This window comes from Cervus canadensis, chromosome 23 (assembly GCF_019320065.1).
Source record: "Cervus canadensis isolate Bull #8, Minnesota chromosome 23, ASM1932006v1, whole genome shotgun sequence".
NCBI classification, from domain to species: Eukaryota; Metazoa; Chordata; class Mammalia; order Artiodactyla; family Cervidae; genus Cervus; species Cervus canadensis.
In genome coordinates, this window is record NC_057408.1 from 56866264 (window position 1) to 56878265 (window position 12002).

A 12002-nucleotide genomic window follows, 5' to 3' on the forward strand; every position below is an offset into this window, starting at 1 on the left:
TATCCACGTGTCATCAATCTGCACTGAAGCAAATTAAAATATCTCCTCTCAACAAACCTGTATCATCTCTCCAGATCCTTGTGCCCAGGGCCTGGTAATCTATCAGCCAACAAATATTTATTCAGTGATTAGGCTTCCCTCTGTGCTTGCAATACTGAGAACAGAGTTCTGTCCTGGGCACGGGTCAGACAACACAGGGGTTAAGAGCATGACCACCTACACAGTACCTGTATGTCCTGGGCTTGTTAACAAGAAAGCCTGGATATCACACAATTCTTAGCTGATATTTAAAGAGCACTAGGAAATATCTTGAGGTTAGGACTAGCTATGAGAATGAGATTTCTAAATCCAGCTCACTCTGATATTCAAAGTAATAACATTATCCTTCAAAATAACAGTCATGTTATCATCAGTCAGTGTGTGCTGAGTATACACAGTACACGGACTTTTACATCTCATACATTTTACCACTTATGTTCATCCAAACAAAATACCAACTGTTCCACCACAATGGGGATATGCATTATGCATAGGCATAAGGAACTTAATACATACACGTCTAGTTAGAGAATTTAATATCTCATCAACTTGGAATATTTGGGCCACCTGAAGTTAACTACATATTAGCTCCTATTTAATGGAGTGAAGTCTCAATTTAAATGCAAAGCCCACTGCTAAGTAAACAGCAAGCGGACAGCAAACTGGCCTTCCTTCAGTATCTTAGGCTACAATAAAATCCCTAACATTGTAAGGAAAGCATACATCATTCTGATTTCTTCAATTATTCATAATCCCCTGATCCCCAGTAAATCTAACGTAGCATACATCCCAAGACCTATTACCCCACCCCCAAGCTTCTGTCTCCAGAGGAGAGACAGGTGTGAGTGATCAACTGTCCTGCGACGTTTGTTCTCGTGGAGGCCGAGGGGAGCAGAGGACAAGGGCTGGGTTCCTAGATGCCAAGAACTCTAGACTATGAAAACAAATGCACTCATTCATTCATTCTGTAAATATTGATGGATGGACAGCTAGACACCAGGCGCTGTCCCCGGTCCTGGAAACACAGTCACGAACAAAAGAGCAAAACTCTTGCCATCTTCAAGGTGGTGCATAAGGAGGGACTCCATAAATAACTGCACTAAAGTGGGCTCTGGCTCAGCCTCTGGGGAGACCTGAGTGGATGGGGGACAAAGAGAATGTCTGAGGAGCTGACAAAGTTGGGAGGATGGAGATTCCCAGCCCAAGGAGAGGGGCTTCGCTGAGACCACCCTGAGCCTGAACTATACTGACATCTGACTCCTGCTGAGAAATCCAAGGAGAAAGAAGGGAGAAGCAATTTGCACACTGACTTACTAAGAGTTCCCATCCTCTGAACCCTGACTGTGTGTTGTATGTGGGGGGGGGTGTGCATGTGTGCATGTGGGGGTGTGTGCATGTGCGTGCAATTGTGTATGTGTGTGTGCATGCACACATGTGTGTAGACATGTGTATATGTGTGCATGTGTGTGCATGCACGTGTGTGTGCCTCTGTGCTGCAGAGGCCCTGAATGGCAGGCAAAGCAGATGCCCATGACACTGGACCTTCCTACCCATTTGTGAGAAATGTGTGTGAACAGTAACTTGAAAGGCCGAATGTGTGTGACCCCGAGACTTCTGCAAAGACACACGGTATCACCCCTCCAGGTCCACCAGGTCCACCACCATCTGTGTGGTTGCCACACAGGCATCTTCCTGGACCATGTGACTTGAACCCTGGGCCTCAGCCCTGCTAGAAACGCCTGGGCTGGGTGCCTCCAATCACAGAAGTAGAACCGCCATACTGTGAGTCCTGTGAGTTCATAAAGACCACGTGGGGCCTCCCTCCCTCCAGTCCCTGTGCGATTCCAGACACAGCAAATAGGTAAACTTGTGAATCTCGGCCATGTCCCTTGGTGCTGAAAGACAGGAAGGACGGGAGGACAAGACACACAACCCCAAGCCCTGCCCCCGGGTACCAGCTGGAAAGATGCCTGAGGGCTCCCTCTGAGCTGCTGGTCCCTCGGCCCCAGCTGGGTGGGGTGTGTGTGGGAGGAGGCAGACACCTGTGTACACAATGCTGTCTGTGTTCTGACCTGCGACACTCCAGGGATTCAGACATTTCTTCCCACACATAGAAAACCGCTCTGCGTGTCTGATCTCATCCTTCACCTCTATGTTCCTGACCGAGTCATCCCTTCTGTGCATGGGCAGAGATGATGGGCCACGTTACACATGCCCACCCCCACAGAGACCTAGGCCCTGGGCAGAGCAGGGCTGGGTCACTTGGGAAGAAGCAAAGCGAGGCGTCATGACTGAGTGTGACAAGGAAACCCCGTGACCTGGTTCCAGATAAAACAAGGGGACACCCTGACAGAAAAGCAACAGATCATTTAATTGAGGACAAACAGGTACTCATTTCTAAAGCACTTAATTCTAAAGGTGAAACCTTCTTTCTTTAATACATGAGCTCCCAGCCACGAGGTAGGAGTTGCCTGTGTGTTACCACCTTGGTTCCGAGGCCAGAAGCTACGCTATCTAAATGTCTTTGTTTATGTTGGACTCTAGGAAGGAGGCTGGGGTGGGAGGGGTCTTGTAAACAACATATTTTTGGTCCGATAAGGATTTGTATAGACTCACATTTCTCTAGCCCTTCTTCACTGTGTGTATTAAGATTTAAGTGAATTAGAAGAGCTATTGTTTAGATTCTTCCTAAGGCAGGAAAACCAACAGTGCATCTGCAGTCCTAACCATCAGGATGAACAATCAATTTAACAGTCGGGGGAGAACAGGAAAGACAGAGTCATGATTTACTACTCTGTTTACACCAGGACTTTACTGCTTTTCCTGAGAAGTCAGCACCGTGAGCGGGCACCATGGAGCCACGGCCATTCCCATGTCAAGCCTGACTTCCTGTCCTTTGCTATAAACACAGGGCCATCATTCTCACCTAAGATGTGGGGCACAGTCCTGATTTCTTATAATGGCATCATTTAAAAAAAACAATTAATTCGATTAACTCAGTGAAGTTTAATTTGTCTCTTTGTGGAAGAACTTCAAATCAGACCAGCTTCCTCATCAGAGCCTCAGGAAACAGTCACTATTTCTCTCTACGCCTTCAGGTTCCTGGAGAGCATCAGGGAATGAGCTATGGGTTTGCAATCACACGCTTGAAAAACTAGCACTAGAATCTGTGTCTTTCTGTACCTGACTGGAGCACGCGTGACAGATCCCAGCTATGAAGCAGCCACGACCACCAGCTTCCTCCCCAGGCCTCCTGCTCCTGTCCTAGCTGCACTTCCCACCGCCTACTCCCAGCACAGAGAACCTATAGATCTGCTTCATTTTCATGACCACAAGTTGAGTTCCAGAACCTTCCAGACCCTCTGCAAACCTACAAATGCAGGCCTGCCATAGAACATGTGTGGGAAAAATAACTGCGAGTGACAGAAACGCATCACCACCAAGTGCCCCAGCTCCCCACTGGACCGTCATCTCTCCCTTCCGGTAACAACACCCCGGGGACCCCCAGATGCACCCCACCCTGGAGCAGAGAGCCAGGGGCTCTTACCTTGCATGGTGGCTTTAGTCGGTTCCGAGAACAGGGGGATGAGCAGGAGGTAGATGAGGTAGACGAAGGAGAGCCCGTTGTACCGGAAGGCGCAGGCTGCGGGGAGAGAAGAGGGCGTTAGTGATGGTGATGGTGGCCTCGGGCATTGCAGCGTCTGGCGGCCACACGACCCCAGCGAATCTTCCATTAGGAAGAAAACACAGCCGCATCCATCCGTGCCCATCATCACACAGGAGTGTGGTGAGAATCGGGGAATGACAGTGCTCCCATCACCCAGCCAGGAGGCAGCACCAGCACCCCTGTGATAGGCACGAAACCTGTCATGGATGAAGAGCACTGCAGAGACGCAGGGCAACGGGCTGTGAGCATGTGAGGTGTTCAGGGGAGGCTGTGGGTAGAAGGAGAGGTGAGAATGAAGGGAAAAACCAGAGAAGAAAGTCTTTGTCAAATGCTCTGCGGCCGGGCTCGACCCCAGTTATCTCAGGAACCCTGTCTGACAAGGACGGGTCCCCAGGCTCAGGGACCCACTCACTCGCTGGTCCATTGAACAGATTCACAGGATGGAGAAGTATGGGGATGAACATTTGTCAGAGAGAATGTGGAGCTGACATCACTAGTCCCTGACCACGTCGGTAAGAAGACATTTCAGGCAGATTACTCTGGAGACACGTGCCCAGGACACACGAGTTCACGTCAGTGTCAGCTCACACCAGCGCTGCCCCGCGTCAAGCCTTATCTGTGCATTACCTCTCTCTCTCACCACCCTCCTTGCACAGATCCTGTTTTTATTCTCTCTACACAGGACAATGTAGCAGGAGTAGGAAGCACAGCCAGGCTGAGGTTGGAGCCTGTGAACTCGTCCCGCTTCTGTGTCTCCATCAGGAAGTCTGGCAGCCTCCACTCTGCATCCTCACCTGTCTGACTCATCCCCAGGAAACCATCAGGGGCTCAGGGGGCCAGAACCTTCCTCCCACAGGATGCTTGTCACTGTTTTGGTTTTATATAACCTTGTTCTGTAAGGTATCAAATCGTTCACACTGGAAATATGTACACTGAGGACATTCCCAAACACTAACTCTGAAGAGGGAGAAATGAGCCCACTTCTGGGTTCTCAGGGCAGAGCCTTTAGTTCCCATTATTTATCACAAAGTCCCAAACACTGAAGGAGAGGCAAGGATGACCCAAGGAGGGTAGTCAGTTCAATCTCTCAGTCGTGTCCAACTCTTTGAGACCCTATGGACTGCAGCACAACAGGCTTCCCTGTCCATCACCAACTCCCAGAGTTTGATCAAACTCATGTCCATGGAGTCAGTGATGCCATCCAACCATCTTATCCTCTGTTGTCCCCTTCTCCTCCTGCCTTCCATCTTTCCCAGCATCAGGGTCTTTTCTAGCGAGTCAGTTCGTCACATCAGGCAGCCAAAGTACTGTAGCTTCAGCATCAGTCCTTCCAATGAATATTCAGGACTGATTTCCTTTAGGATTGACTGGTTTGACCTCCTTGCAGTCCAAGGGACTCTCAAGAGTCTTCTCTAACACCACAATTCAAAAGCATCAATTCTTTGATGCTTAGCTTTCTTTATGGTCCAACTCTCACATCCATACATATGTGACCCCCTGCTCCCATGAGTGGGCTGGACCTGGGGCTCCGAGTGACCAGAGACAGTGAAAGTACCAGGATCCCTCTTGGGGGCTTCTATCCTGGGTACCCCTGGCCCCTGAAGGGAGCCAGCCACTGGGTTGCAAGTTGTCCCAAGGAGAGGCTCCAAAGGAAGGAGCCGAGGTCTCCAGCCAGCAGCCAGCCTGCACCAGAAAAGGAGGAGATGGGTGAGCCTAGAAGAGGGCCTCACAGGCTGCACCCTGACTGACCTTGACTGCCCTGACCAACTTTGACTGCAGCCCATGAGAGCCTAAGCCAGAGGCGCCTGCTGAACCTTCCTGGATTCCCCACTCCCAGAAACTCTGCAGCAGGGTTTGTTGCTTTAAGCTGCTAAATGTTTAGGTAATTTGTATGCAGCAACAGATGACTAATACCCAAACTCTCATTAAAAAAAAAAAAATCAAGCCACTTCTAAAACTCCTTCGTTTATTTTTGTCTGAAATTATCCAGTCTGATTGATGACAGTGGCCTAATTGCTGAATTTTCTGCTTTATTTTATGTGTGAAGTTGCCACCCAGGAGTCACCTGAGCTTACGGGCAAAACATGCCTTTGAGCTTGTCAGCAAAGCACAGTCAAGCTAGAAAAGCCTCAGAAGGTAAACAGCAATGCTCTCTTACCCAGTGTGATGTCATGGTCCACGACCTGGAATCACGGAGCACACCCCCTGCCTCTGTAGAAAGCTATCAGATGCCCATACCCACACCTCTCAGGGGCCACGCAGGCACCTGGAACCCTGTCCTCTGCCTCGGGGATTTACTGTGGACACCACAACTTTTTACAACACAGATTAAGTTGTTCTAGGGGAAAAAAAGTCTTCACTCTAGCTAAGAATGCACTCTTTCCCACTATTTCTACCTGGTTTCAACTACCCAAAATTATATGTGAAGTTCCCTCAAAGAATGACAACAGGAATTTTCCCCAAAAAAGACCTTCCCAAGCTTAGAGGGATCACAATTAGAAACTGCACAATAACAAGTTTCAGGTAAAGAGCATTATCAACATTAGTACAATCATTTGAACTACAGACAACTGGACTGGTCTCATTAACAAATTTCATTTTCTAAAGGTGAAAACAGATAGACAGTTCAGGAAAAACTCTCTAAGTAGGAGAAAACATAGATGTGACTTAGACAACTTAATCAGTATAGAAAGGGAGAAAATCTCTTGCAAATGTGAAATTTTTAAGATGGCCACATAACTTATAAATATTTGTGTTGCAATGCACGTGTACTAGTTTACAATGTATTATATGATCACAAAGAGATTTATGCACACTCTAACTTCCACAATAATTGAAGGTAATAACAGACTATGTTACTAAAAATAAGTGCCCTCAGAGCTGAATTTTTAGCAAAAATGTGTCCTCTCTTCCTCCACACCCTTCAGCAAGGCCAAAGAGGCCCCCACCATGAATCACCTACAAGATGACTGAGCTTAAATGTTTAGAACCTCCATCTCAACTAAGTACGTTCTAAAAACTCCTTAATGGCCTTAAAATGCTTTGTTTATTTTAAGTTGCCAGACCAGTAGATACACATTATTCAGAATAAGCAATTTCACTACCAAGAGACAAAACAGTGCTGTCAGGTCAGTGATTCTAGAACTTCTTTTTGTGTTTGTACTTTCAATAATTTCCCTTCTGCCCTCTGAAGCCATCGATGGCTTTTAAAAGGATGTCTTCTCAAAACCATGGTGATTTTATAGAAAACAGTAAAGACAAGAGAAACAGCTGCAAAGTATTTACAATGCAGCAGAAAAAAAGCCCAACAATTGCAGATTTTTCCTAAGGAAGCAAAACCATCAAAGAAATGGGAGACAGGAAAGACTGCCAAGTCACCTTATTCATTGTCTGTGTAAAATTCTTTCCCCCAGGACATACTCCTGTGTTTTACATCTGGTGAAACTTATAAATGTCACGTGGTGATGCTTTAGGGCAGCTGACAGGCAGGACAAGATCACTCTCTTCCCTCTTCCTGTATCTCCGACCTCCACATCCAGCAGAGATCTGGTTCCAAGTGCTTCCTTCAGAAAGTTGCAGAAATGAGTTCTTCTAGAAGGAGGACACCAGGGAGTCCCTTTCACTACAGTTCAGAAGGCGGACATCTGACCACACACTCTTCCCACGCAGCGCCTGCCCTGGGCTCCCCACACCGCCACCACCGAGTTCACACGTGCCAGACACAAAGGGGAACAGAGTATTCGTCAAATAAGAAAACACACGTACAGGCAGTCACTATATTTTAACACTACTTTTTTATCCAGAGATGCATGAAAGCTGACTTTGTTCTCACAAGTCTGTCAGTCAACACTGAATCCATCAGTCATGTTTCAGATACTGTAAGAAACAGAAATTCCTCATCACATAAAAGAAATGGTAATTATGTGGTGAAGGTGCTATCTAACCTGTAGAAGTAATCATTTTGCAATATGTAAAAGTATCAGATCAATACGTAAACTGACACAATGTTATATGTCAATTGTATCTCAATGAAGCTGGGGAAAAGTTAAATACTGGATATTAATTTCATTATAGAAGTTGGTTAGAAGAATGTAATTTTAGGGTAAAGCTTCAAGGAAAACAGGACTATTACAGAGAATAAAACCGAACTGTATTAGCAGAAAATCATAAACACTACTCTGTTTACTAAAAATTTTAAGGGATCTAAGGAAAACTAAGGTGAAAGCATCTTATTTGTAAAGGATAAAAGCTTTTGAACTGAGTTTTCTACTTTTTTCCCATACAGCCTGGAAAACAATCTGTAAAATATGAATTGAACCAGATGGCCATGAAAATCTTAGTGTGATTTTTTTTTTTTAGCCAAATGAGTTTAAATTTTTGTTTCCTTTTTTATTTTAAACCCGTAGGATCCCTTTTCTATTTTAATTAATTTAATATATACCTGATTGAATATTACTAACAGTATTAAATTTTAACTGAGTTCTCTAAGCTTAACCCTGGTTGTACAGTTAGTTTGCAGAAAACAAATTTTAAAATAAGAATACACAGTGCTAATTTTTTCTTCCTTTAATAATATCATTTCATATACTAGTTACCAGTTTACAAGTTTACCCATAGAAAGCTGCTGCATTTAAAATGTGAATCCTTTGCTCAAGCTTGACCAGGCAACTTGATCCTGAGAGTAACAGTATGGATGGTCTCACGTGACTGCAATGAGTAAAGCTTTTATACCAAAATATAATTCCTTAAGCTTTCTGAACACTCAGAAATAGATCTGTTTCATTGAGTCTGAAGAGTCCTGCAATTAAATCCACAGTTCCTACAATTCCTCAAAATAGAACCTGCTCTCTTACTATTGTGATGAATAAGAAATTAGGCTGGGTAAGTAAGTGCAGAGAAAAGGTGCAGCATTGAAACTGTTTCTTTGCTCACCCGACATAATCTCTTGACGAGGAGAGTTAGTGTTGTAGATGGGGACATCCAGAGTCACTGAGGTCTCTGTCTTGGTATTTACTGATTTCTTTAGAAATCACTTATCATCCTTCACATGACATTCATTCTCATGTGAGGAAGGTACCCTTTACCTAAGTCAGCTCACTTTTAGGTAATGCAACAATTTATAACTAGACCACTATACCTCTCTACTAGTCTATTACTAGCAGAAAGCAGATTTATCTTTTAGTTTTTTAAAATATTAATTACGATTAAGCCTTAGACTATAAAAATTGTATCTATTTAATCTATAAAGATTAAATCTATTCATCTTTAAGAATTTAAAGCTTATTTTCCTCAGAAAACTTTTTAAAGAGAGCTGATAATCAGTCATGTTTAATTTTATACTAACTTTTAAATTCCAGTTTTTAATTCTTAATTAATTTCATTAATTCTCATTTTTAATTAACACTACTTTTCTGTAATTTTCCCAAAAGGTAACTTATCTTCCTAACTTATACAAATTCTACTAGACTACCAGTTCACAGTAGTTGGATTTTTACATCACTGGTCCTTTGAAAAACCTAAGAGAGGTGCTTAGAACCCTAATAATATGGCACTGTTTCTTTCTGGATTTCTAGTTACTTAGATTTTTAATACTAAGTCTGATTCACAACTTTATCATCTATAAGATCAAGCAAGATTTCAAATCTGGAAAGCTAACCCTCTGTTAATCAGTACGTCTAAACTATTAGGATGAACCATTGAACTTGATGGCTTCATATACCAAAAGTAGTCAACTATGAGGAAGTTCATGCCATTCAACCTGAAATAAATCAGGATTGGCTTACTGGACTCCATTATAAGTAGAGACCAAGTGGCATCTTCATTTTAGAAATAAGAGAAATCAGCTGGAATTCCATTCTCTCCCCCAGTGTTCAAAGGCCTCCCACATGCTAGTCCCTGAGTGACCTGAGACAGCTATAGAGGAGACATGAGGGCTGGAGAATATATTTGTATGTATGTGTGTGTGTATAGGCTTCATGTAGGCAGCACCACTTTTAATAACAGGATTAATGTACTGCCTGCCACATTTTCCTTCTTTCAAGAACTCAGTAAAATGAGATTTTTTTTTTTTTGCAAGCTTTCACTGTAGGCTTCAGAATATTCTATATTATTTTTGGCAGCATCCTCCCCAGACTGCTGTGTGCATTAGCATGAAAAAAAATCGGTTCAGCTGCTGACATGAAGTCCTATTTCTTCCACCCTCAGCACACGATGCTGCCCAACTTGGTCTCTCCTTTAACAACTAATATGGCTGAAAAATGATTAAAAAGCACTGTTTTTATGTTGATAAATTTACTTTGACATTCTGCCTGCTTCTTCCTGGGAACACCCTCTTCCCTGACATATATGGAGCCATCGTTATTGCCTTCAAATATTTCTGGTGCCGGAGAAGTAGACACACCTTTTATGGCATGAATTCAGCCCTTGACTATGTCTGAGCTTTATGCTTCTGATACCACAGTAATGAGGAACAGCCACTGACCACAGTGTGAAACGCTTACTCCTAAGAACAATGTCCAACACAGTGAGGAACCGGACTCACGCCTCAATATCAGCTTCTCCACCAGATCTCCTGCTTAGGTCTAACTCGGACTCAGAGCCTTTGATTTTGCACTCAGTCCTTTTCTCATCACTCCAAATGCCAGTCTTACTCAAAGTCTGCATAACTGAGGATGGGGTGAGCACCACACACTCCTGGCAGTGGACAAACCACAGGACACTCAGGTCATACCCCCAGCCTCATCCCATCCCCAGCTGCCTCTGCCTTCTGCTCTCTCTGTTGTGCATGCATGATAAGTCCCTTCAGTCATGTCCGACTCTTTGGACCCCATGGACTGTAGCCAGCCAGGTTCCTCTGTCCATGGGATTTCCCAGACAAGAACACTGGAGAGGGTTACCATTTCCTCCTCCACGGGATCTTACCGACCCAGGGATCAAACCCACATCTCCTGCATCACAGGCAATCTTTACCTACTGAGCCTCCTGGGAAGCCCCTGCTTTCTCTTACTACCATTCTTTTCAGTACCCACCACATCCTCTTGCCTCATAAAATTAAGGGAGTTTAGGATCACTAGTGAAAAAAAAAAAAAGATCACTGGTGAGATGTTCTATTGGGGAAATTGATCATTCCAGGAACATGTTTAAGTTTATGATACAAGCTTTAATCAGCTCATGACCCTGACATGAGAGAGTGTTTGATTTTTGGTCACTAAATGAACAAGTTTTGGATCTCCTAAATTTCCAAGTGTAGATGACCTTTCCTGACCCATGGCTATGCCCTGGATTTACTAGATGACCCATAATTGTCAGAACTTTCCCCAAAGTCCTCAGAGTGAGACTATTTGGGCATCCCAGTCTAACTCCACAAAGCAGGTGTGAGTCCTGAGCCCACTGAGGCTCAGCTGGATGCTTCCTATCAGGATTCTGTCCAGGCTGAGTTACCTCCACAAATGTCATCACTAGGTCACTGGGGCCATTTCCGCAGGGACGGGCAGTTGCAAAACCTTCCACCCTTGGCCTGTGCCCAGGAACAGCTCACACAATGCATGTCCTTAGACACGTCCCCTTCTACCCACCCGCACCCCCATTAGCCATTCCCCAAAGGCACACGACCAGGCCCTCGGCCATGTCGGAACACAGACTACCTCTTGTTCGCTTCTCTATTTCCAGTTTCTATTCCCATTTCTAAACATAGTAAGCAGTCAGTAAATATTTACCGAAAGAGTAAATAGATCCCTGCCTCTTTCTTTGCAAACCTGTAATGCCCTCTGCACAACTGTGGGTCCCAAATTCCGAAGCATACTTCAAACTCGCCCAAACGTCTGTCTCCTCCCAGATAATGCCCCTGTCACCTAATAAATAGTAATCTACTCTGAATAAAAAAGCACACCTTTCTAGCAGTAAGGAAACAATCCAGTAAGACTGCCACACTGGGAACTCTGCACCACAAAGAATGGTTGTTGCTCATAGGAGTTCACACTAAAAGATGTGCACAAAATGATGGGTCAAAACTTGGCTTAGACAACTGTGTACAACATGACAGGCCTATGAGGTTGACACTAATATTTTTAAGGTCCCCCATTTTCAAGAAACTAAGGTGCACAAAGGATATGCAGCTTGCCCAAGGTCAAGGTGAACTGGGATTCAATCCAAGTCAGGCTCCACTCCTCAGCCCTCTATACACACAGAACACATCTGGAAGAACATCAGACCATTAGCCTCTGGGAGGAAGGGTTGAAGGAGGGAGAATAGTCACCTTTTAAATAATAACAATTTTTCTCATAACAGGTATTTGTAC

The 12002-nt window shown here is 44.5% G+C and overlaps 1 protein-coding gene across 6 annotated transcripts in view; it reads right to left on the bottom strand.

Annotated features, from left to right (window-relative positions):
* The window catches only part of PIEZO2 (piezo type mechanosensitive ion channel component 2), a 240735-nt gene that overhangs the window by 195624 nt on the left and 33109 nt on the right, over positions 1–12002 (bottom strand). For all 6 annotated transcript variants that reach the window (XR_006265021.1, XM_043444481.1, XM_043444480.1 and 3 more), the window contains exon 2: positions 3587–3682. Coding sequence is in view for 5 of the 6 variants with exons in the window: in XM_043444481.1 (XP_043300416.1) it covers positions 3587–3682 (96 nt within the window). In the remaining variant the exon portion in view is untranslated. The remainder of the gene's footprint in view (positions 1–3586; positions 3683–12002) is intronic.